General features: G+C 61.6%; 1 protein-coding gene across 5 annotated transcripts; it reads left to right on the top strand.

The window, feature by feature from the left end:
• The first annotated feature begins 264 nt into the window (after positions 1–264).
• BCAN (brevican) lies at positions 265–18733 on the top strand. 5 transcript variants are annotated; one of them, XM_071579569.1, is made up of 15 exons: positions 3598–3718; positions 7290–7382; positions 7502–7894; positions 8040–8214; positions 8309–8436; positions 9617–9910; positions 11159–11422; positions 12185–12355; positions 12527–12877; positions 14977–15084; positions 15269–15427; positions 17157–17239; positions 17567–17711; positions 17919–18101; positions 18185–18733. In XM_071579569.1, the coding sequence occupies exons 1-15, from the start codon at positions 3700–3702 to the stop codon at positions 18208–18210; spliced, it is 2592 nt and encodes an 863-aa protein (XP_071435670.1). In that variant the 5' UTR covers positions 3598–3699; the 3' UTR covers positions 18211–18733. The 5 variants fall into 5 exon arrangements, with proteins under 5 accessions (XP_071435669.1, XP_071435670.1, XP_071435668.1 ...); XM_071579568.1 differs by lacking the exon at positions 3598–3718 and adding an exon at positions 265–474 and having other exon boundaries at positions 12185–12877; XM_071579567.1 differs by having other exon boundaries at positions 12185–12877.
• Positions 18734–18816: the final 83 nt, after the last annotated feature.

An 18816-nucleotide genomic window follows, 5' to 3' on the forward strand; every position in this document is an offset into this window, starting at 1 on the left:
GGTCTGTGGTACGGGGACCCCCCACCTTCAGCAGGGCCGGGGGGAGCCAGTGCCGGCTGCTCCCCCACTTCTGCTGCATTGGGTTAACACCGTGCCCGAGCTGAGCATCCTCCTCTCGTGCAGGGTTTGCCAGCTGCCAGGAGGGAGGGACGGGGAGGGACGAGGTGCCAGCCAACACGGTAATATCTTTTTTTTTCACTTCTTAATTAGGGGAAGGAATAAATATAAAAGGAGGAGGGAAAGGGGATGGAAAAAAAAAAGAAGAGTGGAGGACACGGACACACACAGAAGCCTCTTTTCTCGGTGCCTGCACTTATGCCTGGTGCAGCTCTTTCCCAGCCGTCCTGCCAACCTGCTGCCGCCCGCTGCCCGCGCTGCCCCCGAGGAGCCGCAGCTCAGCCCCACAGCGGGACCCGCGGCAAGGGGACCCCCCGCCCTCGCTGCTCAGAGGGGCCACCGCCAGCACGGAGCAAGGTGGGATGCGGGCGGCGCGGTGGGGCCAGAGATGCTCCCGGTGTTGCGGGGCCGGAGGTTCTCCCGGTGTTGCGGGGCTGGCGGTGCCCCGGGCGCTGCGGTGTCCCCGGCGCTGCCGTACTGCGCCTTTCATTTCAGTATCGCATTTCATCTCCGCACGGGCGGAAAGTGAGACGAGAGCTTCGCCTGGGGATGCCGAGAGCTTTCCCCGTGCTTTTCCCCGCGGGGGGCACAGGGCATCCTCCTGTCCTGCAGCAGGGGGATGCTTGGAACTGCGGGTCCCCAAGGTGCCAGTTCGGGGAGGTTTGTCCTTGTCACCGGTGCCCCCGAGCACAGCATCGCGCTGCAAGTTTTTTTCTAAGAGAGCAGCTTGTAGCGGCTCCGCAACGCCGGAGGCAGAGCAGGGATTGGGGGGGCTCTTTCTAAGTTGGAAGGAGAAAGGACTTTGGTGCTGGCCGGCTGCTGCAGCCTGGAGCGCAGCCCGACCCGCAGCGGGGAGCGACGGTTTGGGATAAGGGGGATTTTCCGGGCTGTTTAAGCTGCTCCCAGGGACCCTCGTTTTGGGAGAGGGGCCAGGGATCTAGAATGGATGTCCCGTCACGGCGGGGACCTCCCCGTCTGTCCTGCAGAGTCTCTGGTCGGGTCCTTGTCCCAAGGAGGCTGCAGTCAGGGTGGCAGTGGAAAGGGAAACTGAGGCACGGATCTGGGCAGGGGTCCGGCTTCTGCCGCTCCTGCCCGAACGTGTCGCTACTCCCCGTGGGGATGGGGGTATTCGGGGGCAAAGCTGCCCCGTCCCAGGGAGGCTGGGGCCGAGCCCAGGGTTTATGGTGGCTTTAGGGCACCGTCGGCTCGCCCTGTCCGCCCCCGGCTCTCTCAGCTCCAATTTCTGGCTCTGTCGGTGTCCCAGTGAGGGGGACACGAAGGGCCGGAGGAAAAAAATTCAGGATTTTCGTGGATTTTCCCAACCGAGCAGCCCCAGTGTGAATCCCACGTCTCCCGTGGGGTGCCCCAGGTGGGGGCCGTTTGCCGTAATCCCCTTCCCCTCCCGGAGCCAGAGCATTTCGTCCCCGGGGAGAAGGGGCTGCCCTTGAGCATCCCTGCCAGGGACCGCTGCTCCTGTCACGCCGACTTCTCCCGTCTCAGCCCAACCCAGAACCTGTTGCTCTTCCTTTTGCCTGCCGGGGGGGTGGGAGAAACTCCCTCTGCCCCAGCACGGAGCCTTTTCCAGCTTCTGGGCACGGGGACAGGGTGATCAGGATACCTTAGGGCTGCTTTTCAGGGAATGGATTTAGACTGGGGAAACTGGGAAACGGGGTGATCTTGTGCTGGGAACGGAGAGATGCGAGTTTGCAGGTGAGAGGCAGCGGGGCTGGTCCCACCTGAGCAGCAGCGCTGAAGTCCAGGACCCCCATCCTCCACCCCACATTTCTGTCCCACCTCCTGCCTCAGTTTCCCCACCAGAGCTCCACAGCCGGGTCAGGGGGGGATGGGTGTGCAAACCTTCACGTGTGTGTGTGTGTGACACACTTTCCCAAGGGTGCACACGCTCACGTGCCTCTGCGGGTCCCCGCGGGGTCTGTTCCGGTCCCCACCACTCCTTGAGGGACTGTATCTCCCCAGGGACCTCCCTGGACTCCCCCAAACCCACTGCTGGGCGCGGGGGGCACTTCCCACAAGGACCCCAGCCCTGCAACAAGGACGCCCTTTCTCCTCGCTGGGGTGAGGGGGCGTGGGCTGCTGGCAGCTGGAGGGACCCCTCCCCGCCCCGTTCTCCCCACCTGCTTCCGGCCCTTTAAGCCCTGCCAGCAGCTTCTGCCAAGAGGCTGCCGGGTGCTTCCCTGAGCTGGCATGTCCCTGGCACTGCCACGCTCCGGAGACCCCTCCGATGGCCGCACCCCACCCACCGCTGGGGGTGGGGACGAATCCTGGACGCAGTGCCAGCTTGCAGCACGGCGGGGGACGGACACGGCGCAGCCACACGCGGACCGTGGCTGCGGGTCCGCCCGGCAGCCGGGGCGGCCGCGGGGTGTCCGGAGCCCTTTGCTGGTCCTGATGGGGCTGGAGCGAGGCCAGGCTGTGCCGGCGGCTGCTGACTCATTCTGCAGCTGAGCATCCCTGGAAAGCCACCGCTCTGCTCCCCCCTCCTCCGGCTCGCTGCGGGCTGGCAGGGCACCTTGGGAGCCGGCATGAGTAACCATCACGTGCAGGGGACAAGGGGCTGCGGAGCAGGAAGCCCCTCTTTGGAGACGAGAAGGGACCCCCGACCCCGGCTGTCCCCTGGCAGCATCTCCCGCCTTGCGCCCTGGACCAGGTGCTGCAGCCCCAAATCCGGCCGGCCCCACGTTCAAGGAGCAGCCTCTTAAAGGAGGGCCGAACTCAGGGGAGAAAGAAAGATCACTCCTGTCCCAAAATAGATTTGAGCTCCATTTTCCACCTGGTTTCCCACGGAAATGGAGGTTAGCTGTCCCTGCCACGTGCCTGCCTGCCTGTGTCTCGGTCCATCCCTGGCAGCTCCTGAGCTCTGAGGTCTCAGAGACAATTAAGCCTCACAAGCTACTGCCATTCTCCCTCTTCAACCTTTTTGGCTGCCCTTTCCTAGTCCTGCTCACAGCTTTTCCCTCATGATGTGTGAGTCAAAAGATTTTCCATCTATGGAAAATGGGAAAAAACCCAACCCAAAAATCCAGCCCCAAACCCCAGATCTGACATCTGAGAGTCTCTTGCCATCATGGGACTCCAGGACCTCAGGACATCACCCATGGGCAGGGTGAAACGAGGTTTAACTTTCTCCACATCCCATTCCCAGTGCCAGCACACTGGTCCAGCCGGAGACAGGCAGGAGAAGGGAGCAGACACCTGCTCATCCCAGCTTGCCCCATTCCTGCAGGGTTTTATCACTTTGACTTGCTCCCTGGGGCTCTGTGGCTGCTGCCCGCGCCTCTGTGGCGCCTTGGGAATGGGAAGAAAAGGTGCCCATGACAAAAGCCTTCCTCGCTTGGCTGCCCGGGGGGTGGCAGCCAACCCCCGCCCTGGAGCCCGGCCACGGCCGCCACGCAGGAGGGTTTTGTCCCTCACTCCAGAGCCGTGGGGCTGCATTCAAATTATCCACCCAGAGCACAGAAAGCCCCTGGCTTGGCCCTGGCACCACCAGCCAGGTCCCCAGCAATCAAGCTTCGGCTGCCCCTGCTGAGCTCCTGCTGGGAAGGGGAGGTTTGTGGTCTGTCCATGATGGTCGACATCCACGGTGGGTGGTACTGGGGACTGTATGTCTGTAGTGGGTGATTCCAGGGCTTGTATGTCCATGCTGTGTGGTGACAGGGGCTGTATGTCCATGGTGGGTGATGGCAGGGGCTGTATGTCAATGGTGTGTGATTCTGGGTGTTGTATGTCCATAGTGTGTGGTGCCAGGGGCTGTACATCCATGGTGGGTGATGGCAGGGGCTGTATGTCCATAGTGTGTGGTGCCAGGGGCTGTACATCCACGGTGTCAATTGCCAGGAGCTCTGCATGCATGGGGCGTGGTTCCAGGGGTTGTGCATCCATGGTGTGTTGTTCTGGGGGATGTAAGTCCATGGTGTGTGGTTCTGGGGGATGTATGTCCATGGTGGGTGGTGCCAGGGGCTGTATGTCCATGGTGTGTGGTTCTGGGGGATGTATGTCCATAGTGGGTTGTGCCAGGGGCTGTATGTCCATGGTGAGTGGTGCAAGGGGTTGTACATCCATGGTGTGTTTTTGGGGGGTTATATGTCCATAGTGGGTGGTGTCAGGAGTTGTAAGTCCATGGTGGGTGGTTCTGGGGGGCTGTATGTCCATGGTAAGTGGTGCCAGGGGCTGGACATCCATGGTGTGTTTTGGGGGGGGTTATATGTCCATGGTGGGTGGTGTCAGGAGTTGTAAGTCCATGGTGGGTGGTTCTGGGGGGGTTGTATGTCCATGGTGAGTGGTGCCAGGGGCTGGATATCCATGGTGCTTATTGCCAGGTGCTGTGCATACATGGTGAATGTTTCCAGGGATTGTATGTCCACAGTGTGAGGTGCCAGGGGTGTGCATCTGTGATGTGAGGTGCCAGGGGTGTGCATCCATGGTGTGAGGTGCCAGAGATGTGCATCTGTGATGTGTGAGGTGCCAGGGGTGTGCACCCATGGTGTGAGGTGCCAGGGGTGTGCACCCATGGTGTGAGGTGCCAGGGGCTTTAAGTCCATGGAGCTTGGTGCTGGGAGCTGTGCATGCATTGTCCTTGGTGTCAGGGGCTGTGCACCCATGGTGGCTGGTTCCAGGGGTTGTATGTCCGTGGTTGTGTGGTGCCAGGGGGTGTACACCCATTGTGTGTGGTGCCAGGGGATGTACATTCACTGCTATGTAGTGCCAGGGGCTGTATGTTCATGGCTGTGTGGTGCCAGGAGCAGTGTGTGCATTGTGCATGGTTCCAGGGGCTGTGCATCCCTGGTGTGTTGTTCTGGGGGTTGTAAGTCCATGGTGGGTGGTGTCAGGAGTTGTAAGTCCATGGTGTGTTGTTCCGGGGTTGTAAGTACATGGTGGGTGATTCCGGGGGTTGTATGTCCATGGTGTGTGGTGCCAGGGGCTGTATGTTCATGGCTGTGTGGTGCCAGGGGCTGGACATCCATGGTGTGTTTTTCGGGGGTTATATGTCCATAGTGGGTGGTGTCAGGAGTTGTAAGTCCATGGTGGGTGATGCCAGGGGCTGTATGTCCACGGTGAATGGTTCCAGGGGCTGTACATCCATGGTGTGTTTTGGGGGGGTTATATGTCCATAGTGGGTGGTGTCAGGAGTTGTAAGTCCATGGTGGGTGGTTCTGGGGGGGTTGTATGTCCATGGTGAGTGGTGCCAGGGGCTGGACATCCATGGTGCTTATTGCCAGGAGCTGTGCATACATGGTGAATGGTTCCAGGGATTGTATGTCCACAGTGTGAGGTGCCAGGGGTGTGCATCCATGGTGTGAGGTGCCAGGGGCTTTAAGTCCATGGAGCTTGGTGCTGGGAGCTGTGCATGCATTGTCGTTGGTGTCAGGGGCTGTGCACCCATGGTGGCTGGTTCCAGGGTTTGCCTGTCTGTGGTTGTGTGGTCCCAGGAGCTGTGCATTGCATGGTGCATGGTTCCAGGGGCTGTACATCCATGGTGTGTTGTTCCGGGGGTTGTAAGTCCATGAGGGTGATGCCAGGGGTTACATGTCCATGATTGTGTGGTTCCAGGGGCTGTACATCCATAGTGGACAGTGCCAGGGGCTGGACATCCATAGTGGGCAGTGCCAGGGACTGGACATCTTTGGTGTGTGGTTCCAGGGGCTGTACATCCATAGTGGACAGTGCCAGGGGCTGGACATTTTTGGTGTGTGGTATGAGGGGCTGTATGTCCACAGTGGGTAGTGCCAGGGGCTGGACATCCCTGGCTGCACGATGTTGGGCTGTGTGTGCACAGTGCTCAGTGCTGGGGGCTGCATTCACACCCTCTTGCTGGATCAGTGTTCCCCTGGGCACACTCAGGAGCACAGTTTGCAGTGGGATGCAGGTGACCAGCACAGCCTCCCCTCAGGCTGGCCCTGGCTCCCAGCAATCTGCCACGGAGCTGCCTCAGCCACGACTGTGGCTGTCAAAATCAATGCAGCACAAAGAGCTCTTAAAAAGCTACTCTGAGTCTCAGGGTGCTCCGTTCCCAGGGAATTATGTGATGCAAGACTGATATAGAGGACTGAGGAACCCCCAGCCCCCTCAGGAGCCTCTGCAGAGGGATGAGGGAGTGTCAGGGCTGTGCAATATGCAGAGGCATCTCCCCACATCTGCAGCATCAGCCTCCTCTCCGGAGGGCTGCATGAAGCTGTGGGCAGTCAGAGCCCCCATGACATGCCTGGCATCCCTTGAACTGCTCCCTGGGGAGGGCTGGGAACTGGTGACAGCAGTGCTGGCCACTGGGCTCTGCTTTCAGCACTGGTCCCCAGCCCTGTGGTGAGAGCCCTTTGTGCCAGACAGCCTGAGAGAGGCCTGGGACATAATGGCTGCTTTGGTCAGCGCTGGTTTTCCCAGCCCGCGCAGGGAACCTCCGGCGTGAGCTGAATGGCAAAGAAGCCGTGCTGCTCCTTCCCTCCCCCTCTGCCCTGTGCTTTGTGTGCCCTGGGCTGGCTCCCCCCGCCCTGGCAGCTCGCTGACCTCAACCTCCTCCACAAACACCACCCCCACCCCAGCACACACGTGCAGGAGTGCACGCACACTCATGTGCACAGCTGCAGGTGTGCACGCCACAACACGCACGGGGCAGCACAAGCACACGTGTGTGCCCTGCTGGCTCACTCTCCTCCCTCACCACCTTTTTCCTGCTGATCTCCCCCTGTTAAAACACTTCCTGAGGTTTCTCATGGCAGAGCAGTGGGCACATGACCCCAGCGCTGGCATCGCCTCCCTGCCCCCTGTGGCCAGTGCTTGGGCTCAGGCCTTCTGTGGCACCGGTGCCAGGCTGGACTCTGCTGTCCCCAAGGGACCCGGCTCCCAGGGAAAGCTGGTGAGGCTGGATGGCACCCAGTGGCTCCCAGCCAATGGTCCTGGTACCTCATGTTGTCTGCTTCCTCCTGTTAACCAGGGCACATTTCCTTCTTTTCCCTTTCCTCTCCACTGTCTAAGGCTCCTTGTACCCTGCAGCTGTGCCAGTGGTGGCCTCTCCCTCTGTGCCCCAACACCAAATGCATCACCCCTTCCCTGCGCAGCTGGGCTGGGGGCTCTCCCTGACCTCTCCCGCTCATGCAGGGATATTTTTGATGCTTTTTTGGATTCTAAGTACAGCTGGTGGTTTTTGCTCCCCCTTGCAGGGCAGAGCATGGCCCCAGCCCTCCCACTGCTGCTGCTCTGGGTGTTCACCCCCTCAGTGGTCCCAGAGGTGTTTGGCCCTGGAGATGGCACAGGTAAACTCAACATCATTGGCCACATCTGCATCACTCCCTGCCCTTTTGGTGCCCTGTAGTGGGGACTTTATTGGGGCCCCACCTGATCCTATTCACAGCTCCTCTCTTCTCTCACCCAGAGGACCTCAAAGCTCTGCAGGTCTCCATCCCACGCCACCCAGCCCTGGACGCTGTGCTGGCAGGAGACATCACCATCCCCTGCCTCATCACCTACCTCGGCCCCCAGCCCACTGCAGGCACGGGCGGCCGCCGGGCGGTCCTGGGATCCCCCCGGGTCAAGTGGACCTTCATCTCTGAGGGCAGGGAGGTGGAGATCTTGGTAGCTCGGGGGGACAGGGTGAAGGTGAGCGAGGACTATCGCCTGCGTGCCTCCTTGCCCATCTTCCACCAGCGCTACACCAACGCCTCCCTCCTGCTCACCGAGCTGCGGCCCAACGACTCGGGCATCTACCGCTGCGACGTGCAGCACGGCATCGAGGATGGCCACGACATCCTCCATCTCAAAGTCAAAGGTACTTCAAGGTGGGGAGGGATGGTGGGGTTTGGGGCGGGTTGGGGCCCTCTCCTGGCTCATCAAACACCTCCCTGGGTGCAGCTGCATCCCTGCAGGTGGGGGCTGTTGTGAAGCCCCTTGCCCACGCCTGTGTCCTCCCCCAGGGGTGGTGTTTCACTACCGGGAGGGCTCCATGCGCTACGCCTACACCTTTGCCGAGGCGCAGGAAGCTTGTGCCCGGATCGGTGCCAGCATTGCCACCCCCGAGCAGCTGTACGCTGCCTACCTGGGCGGCTACGAGCAGTGTGATGCTGGCTGGATCGCCGACCAGACCGTCAGGTGGGCACTACAGCTGCTGGGCATCGTGCCCATTGTGTCACCCTGTCACCCCTCTGTGAGTCACCAATCCCTCCCTGTGCTTCCCCTGCCTCAGGTACCCCATCCAGACACCCCGTGAGGCCTGTTATGGAGACATGAATGGCTTTCCTGGGGTCAGGAACTACGGGGTGGTGGACCCCGAGGACATGTACGACGTGTACTGCTACGCTGAGGACCTCCCAGGTGCCTGTCGTGCTGCCAGCCCTCCCCTGCCCTCCCCTGCCCTCCCCAGCCCTCCCTGCCCTCCCCTGCCCTCCCCTGCCCTCCCCTGCCCTCCCCTGCTTTTGCTCCCACACTAACTCGCCCCCATAACTGGTTGTAAACTCAAGGAACTGCAGGCTCTGGCTCCGAGGTGTGAGAATTTGCTGTGCTGCTTCCTAAAGCATTCTCGTTCTGTTAGGCAGGATGGGGAGCTCTCTCCCTCACAGCTGGCAGTGCCCAGGCTGGAGTGTGCCCATGGTGATCTGCTCAGGTTTGGCAGCAGACCGTGGGTAATGCTGTGAGGTGTTTTGGGGGGGCTTGGTTGTGTTCATACCATGCTTTGCATGTGCTGCAGGGCTGCAGATCCCACCTGGCTGCACGTGTGTGGCGGTGGCTGGTCCCTCCTTTGGGCCCTGATGGGGCTCCCACTGGTGGCAACTGCTGCTGTGGAGTCAGCTGGGGTGATGCCAGGCAGGTGGCAGGGACAAGGGACAGGTTGTTGGTGTGCAGGGCACGATGCTCTAGGACAGGGGGATCAGTGGAGTTGTGGGGGCTGCCACTGACGTTCCTTAGGGCAGCAGTGCCCAGAACTTCTCAGTGTGAAGCCCCACCACAACATCAACTGAGCTTGCAGGTTCCCTCAGAAATGTCCTGTACGTGGATTGTGCTGTGCAGGGTGTGGACCTGCTCCTCTGTGGTCCTGTTCATGGTTCATGGATGCTTCAAAGTCTCAGCTCTGCTTGCAAAGGCAGGAAACCCACGTGGCACGAGAGCTCCGTCCGGTCCTGCACTGTGCTTGCCGCGTGTGTGCGCAGGGAAACGGGAGACGGGGAGAAGGAAGGGAAGAAGACAGGGAAGCAGGCAGGGATACAGGCAGGGATGCAGGCAGGGATGCAGGCAGGGATGCAGGCAAAGAGGAAGACAGGGATGCAGGCAAGGAGGAAGGCAGGGATGCAGGCAAGGAGGAAGGCAGGGAGGAAGGCAGGGAGAAAGGCAAGGATATAGGCAGACTCCTCCAGCCCCTGGTGTGCCTCCACGCGCTGCAGTGCCCATCTCCACGCCAGCTCCTGGGGTTATGCAAAGAGCGGAGGAGTTGAGGGGGCTCCCGCAGCCCACGCCCTCCTCCCAGGCTCTGACGCCCGTCTCCTTCCTCTCTTCTCAGGGGAGATCTTTTTGGAGACGGCCCCAGCCAGGTTCACGCTGGAGGAGGCAGCGGAGCGCTGCCGGGCGCTGGGCGCGGAGCTGGCGAGCCCGGGGCAGCTGTTCGCAGCCTGGAACGCGGGGCTGGACGCCTGCAGCCCCGGCTGGCTGGCCGACGGCAGCGTCCGCTACCCCATCGTCACCCCCCGCGAGCGCTGCGGCGGAGCCCTGCCCGGTGTCAAAACCATCTTCCTCTTCCGCAACCAGACGGGATTCCCCGATGCCCAGAGCAGATACGATGCCTATTGCTTCCGAGGTAAAGAGGGGCAACCCCTGGCCCGCGGGTGCTCCTGGGCAGGGTCCGGCGGGAGCCCTTGGGAAGCCTCTGGAAGGGGCGCGGGTGCCCGGCCGGGTGCAAGGTGCCACTCTCGGCCCCGCCGAGGGCACTGCGTGCAGCAGGGCCGGGATGTCCTGCAGGGCTGGGATCGCGTCAGGATGCCTGCATGTTGTCTGTGCTATCGCGATAGAGCAGGGGTGTTTTGTGCAGTCTCAACTTACCGTGGTAGGATAGGGATGCCTTGCATGGTCTCCATACTGCATGTCGTGACAGGGGAGGGATAACCTGCCTGGTTCTGATACTGCATGTTGGTGACACCTCTCGATAGAGGAGGGATGCTCTGCATGGTCTCAATAGTGCATGCTGATATATTGCGACAGAGTAGGGATGCCTTGCATGTCCTCAGTAGTGTGCGCCACTATCGTGACAGAACAGAGAAGTTCTGCGTGGCACCGTCAGTCTGTGTGAGCTCCGTGAGCACAGCTCTGCAGGGATCATCCCCTGGGGCTGCTGGCCTGGGGGGCATTGCCGGGTCCCCGGGGCTGTGGCACACACCCTGCCAGGCTGGTTTAGGGTGACACCTCCCTCGGTGGGCAGGAGGAGACCCGGGGGCAGTGGCGTGGCACTGCCTGCTCTGCTGGGTCAGCCTGTAGGTGATGAGCCAGGGCAGAGGCTGCCAGGCATCATAATGGGCATGGAGGGAGGAGGAGCTGCCCCTCCACTCCCCGTGCCCGATCCCACATCTCTGTGAATTCCCTGAGTGCTCTCAGTACAGGGACACTGCCCTCGGATCAAGGGGATGCTGCGCATCTCTGTGCCTGTTTCCCCACCTCTCAGCAGGGTTAGGCAGGATGGGCTCATCCCATGAATCCACGCTCCCTGTAACCCACTAACTCCCCCTGCATGTCTGCTTTCCCCAGGGTGGGGATGGGGGTGTGGAGAAGGACCCTCCCCAGGAGGGGGAGGCAGGATTCAGGATCTGGCCCCACCGCGTTCTGCCAAGCCCCACAGCTCCCACTGGGGCTGCTGGCCCTGCTGGTTCCAACAGCAGCTGGGAGGGCCTGATCCTGCCCATGCTGACCCTCTTTAGGTGGGGAAGGGGAGGTCAAGGACAGCTGGGTCCCTGTTGGGGTGCCAGGGCTCCAGCCCCACTCTGGGGCAAGGGCATCTCTGCCTGCCCTGGAGCCAGGACAGGGTAGTAATATCCCACTTTCTTTTTGCCCACAGAAGGGACAAACTCTTTCCCTGAGGCTGCAGGAAAATACCAAGCCCAAGAGCCCGAGGAGAATCTCCTCCAGGAGATTGTCACAGTGGCAGAAAAGCTGGAGGAGCTGCAGCTGCCCAGAGCACCAGTGGAGCTTGAGTCGCGAGGGGCTGTTTACGCCGTCCCTTTCTTTGAGGACGCTGAGCTGGAAAAGCCGAGCCCGTCCCCTGAAGACACAGCAGGGCCAGGCGCCTGGCACCCCCCACTAGATACCTCCGTGTCCTCAGGTCACCCCATCCCTGCCTCTCCTTCCCCCACGGCCCCAGCCGTCCTCGAGGCAGGCGTCCCACTTAGCCGTGGTGCAAAGCTGGGGAGCCTGTTCCCTGCGGAGCAGGATGGGGGGACAGGGACAGTGGGGCAGCCACCATGGCCAGGCACGGGCTGTCCTGCACTGGTAGATCGAGCAGCTGATGCACCAGTGCCAGGGCTGGGACACAGAGATGAACCACAGGGGCATCAGGATTGCAAGGAGAGGTTGAAGGCACCTGTGGGTGCCCAGGTCAACCCTGCTGTCCCCGTCTCTCCTGTGGAGGAAGCCCCCATGGCTGGTGCACCGGTGTCTTCGTGTAGGGCTGTGCACTGGCGTGGGGACATTCGTGTGTCCCTCCCTCAGCCAGGGTCCAGCGTGCAGGGTCGGCGCCACACTATGGTTTAGCAGCGCAAGGAGCTGGAGAAGGGTGCTGGCAGCTGGAGGGAAGGGAGGCCAGGCACAGCTGAGCACGGTGCCTGCCACAGGGAAGCCAGAGTTAGGCTTGACAGTGGCCAAACCAGAGCTCAGTCAGCTGTGCTGGTTAAGAGGGGACAGTGTCACAGGGCTCGGGGCCGCGTCCATCTCCCCGTGTGCCTTTGTGCTGGCATCGCCCCCCCCGGCTCTGCCCACCGCGGGCAGGATCGGCGGCTCTGGCGGGCGATGCCGGTGCCCGCGGCCCCGTGGTCTGGGTGGCTCCTGGCGCCGGCGTCTCACTGCCTTTCTGTCTTGCACTTTGCAGAGGACAAACAGGGAGCAGCGCCGGGCAGGGGCCCTGGCAGCGCATCGGCGGAGAGCCCGGGCGGAGGGCGAGACCTCGGCCAGCCCATGGAGCCGGATGGAGCCACCGGCACACAGACACTCTCCATGGCCCCGCGGCTGGGCGCAGAGGGACCCACCGCTGCCCCAGCAGGTGACACGGAGCCTCCTGAGGGCTTTCCCCGGCCGCCCAGCCCTGCCGACCCCACACACCGCTCCGGCCGCCCGCGGGAGTCCATGGGCCGGCCGGCCCACACTGCCAGCGCTGGGGCACCAGGGCACTGTGTGACATCGCCAACCAGTGCCGCTTCTGCCACCTCGACAGAGCGCCGAGAGCCTGGTGGGACCCCCCGGCGCGGCCACAAGCCCGGCGGGTCGAGCAGCCCCGGCCCCGCCGCTGAAGACGCCGAGCTCTCGGGAGACGTGGTCGAAAGCCCCGCGGCTTCCCCGCTGCCCCCGGCGCCCTCGCAGCCGCAGGAGGAGGGAGAGGAGCAGTCAGGGGCCCCGTGGTTCCCCTCTCCTGCCGCACCGGCGGACGGGAGCACCGTCCCCGTAGCGGAGGCAACGGCGGTGACTGCTGCAGCTTCCGAGGAAGAGGAGGAGGAGGAGGAAGAGCAACCTGCTCCCTCCGTTGCAACCGTGGAGGGTTTCCTTGCAGCCGTTCCTGGAGAACCAGGTGGGACCCGCAGGGATGGCCTCACCTCTCCCCGTCCTGGCAGCTCTGGGGTGACCCCGGCGGGGACACCACTGGGGGACCCGGCCCCCAGCACGGCTGTGCCCCTGCCTGCCCTGCCCACGGAGCGGGCCAGCGTCGGGGCAGGCGCCAGCTCGGCCGGGGGTCCGCGCCGTGCCGCCCTCGCCCTCGGGGCAGCCCTCTTGGCTGCTCTTTGGCAATAGAGAAAGCTAACACCTTTCCTTCACGCTGTGCTTCCCTCTGTCTGTCTGTCCGTCTGTCTTTCCTCTCTCTCCTCTTCAGCTGGGTAAGGGAAGGTTACAGGTCCGGAGAAGCACATATTTGTCAAACAAATTGGTCTGAGCTCTGCATGCACTTAAATCTCTTCTACTTCTGTGAAGTGTTTTAATGACTGTTTCCATGAAAAAGCCCAATAAGCAAAAGGTGGCCCCAGCCCCTGCTCTGACTAACCGTGGTACTAATAAAGGGAATTAAAAGCTTTCTAGAACAAGCATCTTGGCGAGCTCTTCCCTTCATCCTTGCGCCTGCTGCCCACGCGCCTCTCCCACTGACGAACTAATCCCCCATCCTCTGGCCCCATGAGTCCCTGGGAGTGGGGTGGATGTGACCCCCTGTGAGGTCTGGGGTGGGTACAGCTGCTCTGCAGGCTCCATGTGCCCCCCTGGGGCTGGGTCACCCCACACTGCCCCGGGAGGAGAGGTGAGGGCTGGACACTGCATGGCATGAGCAAGGGGAGACATGGCAGGGAACAGACGGGTTACGGCGTGCAGAGCCCTGCTGAGAGAACCCTGTCTGGTGCAGCCTTCAGTGGCCAAGCTCCCCAGAATCGCTGCAGTCCCTCCCAGGGAGCACAGTTTTTCCCCCACCCCAGCCCTGGTTCCCTCACAGGAGGGCTGAGATGGGTGAGTGGTGGGTGCATGAACTGCTGCAGGTGGGTGTCACCCACCCAGACTCACCCTCTGACCCACCCCCAGGGTGCTTCCAGCTCAGATGCTGCACACAGCAACCAAGGCCCTGCCCTCTCTACCCCTCTGCTCCCTACAAGGGCAGCTGCAGCACGGGGGACCATGTGAGGTCCCTGCCCCCCTGGTCTGGCTGGGCTGTGCCCAGTCCCGTGGCACGGAGGAGTCTCTGTGGAGAGTGGCCAGACCTTGTGGGGTGGCTGCCCTTGCCCTGGCAAGGAGAGATGCTCAGAAAGAGCTGGCCATGTGACATTAGGGCCCTAAATCGCCCATCCCTCTCCCTTCTTCGGTCTGCTGGAGATGAGCTGGACATCCTGAGTGAGCTGCTGGCACCTTGTGGGGAGATGATGGTGCCTGAGGGTGGGTGAGTGTGACAGCATCACCCTTGTCATGTCTCCACCAAGCCAAGGACCATGAAATGGGGCATCATTAGGATGGAGGGGGCCAAGGACTTTCAGTCTCTGCTCCGCCAGTGCTGGCAGCAGCCCTTCATCACACTCTTGAGCTGGGCTGGAAGCACAAAATGTGCTCTGGGCGCATTAATGACCGGAACGGGCTGCTGGGGACATGTGGGCTGGGGACGGTGCCGGCTGAGTTATCAACCTGGCCAGGCTGAAGGTGACACCAGAAGGACAGGAGTGTGGCTGACCTTGCTGCCAGGCTGAGGACATGTGGCCGGGAGGTGCTGAAGGGTTTTTCCTTTGTGTGTTCCCTTCCCAAAACACAATTGCTGCATCACTCCAGGGGAAAGCAGGAGCTGTGCCCGGGCAGCAGGAGTGGGCCAGGGGCTGGCACGGCAGCCCATCCACTGATATGTAGGATGAGAGCATCCAGCTCATGTCCCTGTGCCCCCTGAGGGGAGGCCAAAGCCCCAGGCTCAGCCAGCTCTGGACTGAGGCAGCTGAGCTGGGTGCATCCCATGGACAGAGGGCAGCATGGGATGGCTCTGGGCACATCACCATGCACCTGAGTCCTTCACCTGCTCCAGACTTGGCAGCCCCAGGGGTCAGCTCAGAGACCTGGTTGCTGTGGGATGCTGCAGGGATGAGGCAGGAATGATGCTGGGCACTGACAAGGTCCCAGAGCTCCCACGGTGAGGACGGCTCATGTGCCTTACAGGTGGCTGTGTCCCCAACCCCTGCCTGAACGGAGGGACCTGCACAGAGGACGGCACCAACCTCACCTGCCTGTGCCTGCCTGGCTATGGAGGCAGCAGCTGTGAAAGACGTGAGTTCCCCAGGTCCCACTATGGCCACACTGGATAGCTCCTGCCCAGGTCCTGCTGCCACCTCAGCTGCTGAACCAGCAGCTCAGGAGGCAGAAATGTGGGGAAATCAAGAGTTTGGGGTGAGTTGGGCTCCATCACCCTGACCCTCTCCTCTCTCCCTCCCTGCTCTCTGCCTTGGCTCAGCTCTGAGGAGGTGCAGCCCGGGCTGGGACAGCTTCCAGGGAGCCTGTTACAAGCACTTCTCCACCCGGAGGAGCTGGGAGGACGCAGAGAGCCAGTGCAGACATTATGGGGGACACCTGGCCACCATCCTGACCCCTGAAGAGCAGGACTTCATCAATGGTACGTGATGCCACCCCAGATCCTGCTGCATCCCCCTGGTCCTCTGCTCAGTGTCCCTCAGTGCCGGGCTGCAAGTTCTAAACCTTAATCCAAGAAAGTAGCCAGGAGCTGAGGCAGAGCCTGGCCCTGCAGAGCTGATGGAGGGACAGGTAGATAGACACAAGGATAGGCTTGGGAGAAGATGGAGAGATACATGGAGAAACATGGGCCTCTCATGACAGGAAAGATATTGAGGGGCTGGAGTGTGAGCAGGGAAGGGAACAGAGCTGGGGAAGGGTCTGGAGCATCAGGAGCAGCTGAGGCAGGTGGGTGGGCTGAACCTGGAGAAAAGGAGGTTCAGAGGGGACCTTCTTGCTCCCCCAACTCCCTGACAGGAGAGTGGAGCCAGATGGAGCTTGGGCTCTACTTCCAGGTAACAATTGATAGGACCAGAGGAAACAGCCTCGAATTGCACCAGGAGAGGTTTAGACTGGATGTTGGGAAAACCTCTCCATGGAAAGGGTGTTGGGCAGTGGCACAGGCTGCCCCAGGGCAGCCCCATCCCTGGAGGGATTTAGGAGTTATGTGGATGTTGCACTTGGGGACATGGGTTAGTGGTGGGCTTGGCAGTGCTGGGGGAGTGGCCTTGGAGAGCTTTTACAACTTAAACAGTTCCATGATCCAGTGATGAATGGACAAACTGGCAGAGGGCTGGACATGTGCGAGTCAGTTTGAAGGCAAAGCAATAACCTGTCTGAAAGCACTTGTGGATGTACAGCAGGGAAGGCAGGAGCAGGTAGAGCAGGGACACGAGCAGTGGGGATGGGACAGAGAGCAAAGAGGCCTGGAGGGACTTGAGGGTGAAAGAGGAAAGGGGCAGGGAGAAACCTCACAGGGAGCTGCAGGGACAGGTGGGGACAGGTAAGGACAGGCAGGAACCTGCAGGACCAGGCAGGGACCGGCCAGACCAGAAAAGGGACCAGCAGAATCAGGTGGAGACTGGTAGAGACAGGCAGGGACAGGCAAGGACAGGTAGAGAGCTGCAGGGACAAGTAGTGACAGGTAGAGCCAGGTGGGGACTGGCAGGGACATGTGGGACAGGGCAGGGACTGACAGAGGCAGGTGTGGACAGGCAGGGGCAGATGTGGACAGGCAGGGGCAGGTGGAGACCAGAAGAGCAAGGTGGGGACTGGCAGGGGCAGGTGGGGAACAAGTGGGGGCAGGTGAAGACCAGCAGAGCATGGTGGGGTCTGGCAGGCGCAGGTGGGGACCAGCAGGGCCAGGTGCGACTGGCAGGGCCAGGTGGGGGACAGGGCAGGGACTGGCCGGGTGCAGGTGGGGACCAGCAGGGCCAGGTGGGGACCAGCAGGGCCGGGTGGGGACCGGCAGGGAGAGAAAGGGACCGGCAGGGACCTGCGGGTACTGGCAAAACCATAGGGGACCGGCGGGGACCTGCAAAGCCAGGCAGGGACAGGTGCGGACCGGCGGGTCCCCAGGGCTCTGCCGCCCTCTCCCGGCCAGCCCAGTTCCGCTGCTCCGAGGTGTGGACTGGGAGGCTCCCGCTGTGTCCCTTTCGGGGCTCCCCTTGTCCCCACATCTCTCATCACCCTCTCGCTGCAGGGTGAGGGACCCTCCACCTCCCCGCGCTCATCTCCAGACCCCAAATCTCCCCAAATTCAGCCTTCTCCTGCCAGGTGGTGTTGGGCTGCCTGAATGTGCCCCTTCCTCCAACACACCTCCTGCCCCCCAGATCAGTACAGGGAATACCAGTGGATCGGCTTGAATGACCGGACCATCGAGGGGGATTTCCAGTGGTCTGATGGGAGCCCCCTGGTAAGTCGGACTGCCAGCCCTTGTGTGCCCCCCACGGGGGAAGATCACCCTGTTTGGCACTTTGTTGTCCTTCTCCAGTGCTGGGGTCCAACCCTGGGGCCAGGATTGGAAAACCCCTCAGGAGGACTGAGCATTCTCAGGGGAGTCAAACCCCAGAATTTGGGATTGCAAGGCCATACCAAGGGGCGTAGAGGTGGCACCTCATTCCTGATGGGATTGTCACAGCCAGGAGGCTGCCAAGGGGTGTCAGCTGGTGCAGGCACTCCCACACACACTTAAAGGGTGTGCTGGGGTGCCCTGTGCACCCTGTCCTGTCTGTCCCCCCAGCTCTATGAGAACTGGCATCCCGGGCAGCCCGACAGTTACTTTCTCTCTGGTGAGAACTGCGTGGTCATCGTGTGGCACGATGGGGGCCAGTGGAGTGACGTGCCCTGCAACTACCACCTCTCCTACACCTGCAAAATGGGGCTGGGTAAGCCAGGCCTCCCCCAAGGCTGGGGGGCTGGGGCTGCACCCCTCTGAGACCCCAAAGAGGGGGTTCCCCACCATCCCCACGGCAAGGACACAGGTCCTGCGTGCAGGACGCTTGGCCTGTTTGGGGTTTTTGGGGCAGTGGTTTGCTCCAGACTGGGGGAGGTCACTCCATCCTGGCTGTGGTGACCTCAACCCCCCCTTGCAGTGCAGTGTGGGCCCCCTCCCACCCTCAGCAATGCCCGTGCCTTTGGCAAACCAAAGCAGCGCTACGAGATCGGCTCCATCGCGCGGTACCAGTGTCGTCACGGCTTCGTCCCGCGCCGCTCGCCCGTCATCCGCTGCCAGGAGGATGGGATGTGGGAGCCACCCCAGCTGGCCTGTCGCCCTGGTGAGCACCAGGCTCCCCTCGACTTCCCTCAGCATCTGCCCATGTGGCTTTCCCTTCACCTGGGCTTTTTTGTGTCCCTCTAGGCCTGGCTCAGCCCCGTGATGACTGAGTGAGTCCCTTGGGCAGCCACCACCTGCCCAGGCCCTGGGGCTGGTGTGAATGGAGATGGCACTGGGACACCGGTGTGGACCCCAGTGTGGGATCAAACCTCACTGTTGGGTGTCTGCCTCCTTGTTTGTTTTATATCTGTACAAAGAAATCCTAATAACAAAAGACCCCCTCAAAAGGAACCGACAGTGACCTGAAACAGCACAACGGGAAATTTGTTTCTGGAGTCACAACAGAATTGAAATCAAGAGGGACATCATGGGCAGGAGATGGCAATGACATGCCAGTGTCACTTTCAGCCTCTTTCTCCCACCTCTGCCCCACGAGTCTTCATCCTCTGACATCCTGGTGGGGGGTGACATGGGGACATCCAAGCTGTGCTAAAGCTCAGCACTGTCCTGGGCTGTGGGGGCTTCTGCCCTTCCCAGGAAAGGCAGAAGTCACTGCCACAGGCTTGGAGTTGTGTACCTGTTGCCCAATCTCCCTCTCTGTGTTTCTGTGAGTATTAAAACCAGTAAAACCAGGATAGTGCAGAGTGGTGACCTGGTCATTTGGTGTGGGCATCTGGCACAAGGGTGGGACAGGCAGGGCTGTACAGCCCCAAAAC

This window comes from Pithys albifrons, chromosome 30, assembly GCF_047495875.1.
Source record: "Pithys albifrons albifrons isolate INPA30051 chromosome 30, PitAlb_v1, whole genome shotgun sequence".
In the NCBI taxonomy this organism is placed as follows: domain Eukaryota; kingdom Metazoa; phylum Chordata; class Aves; order Passeriformes; family Thamnophilidae; genus Pithys; species Pithys albifrons.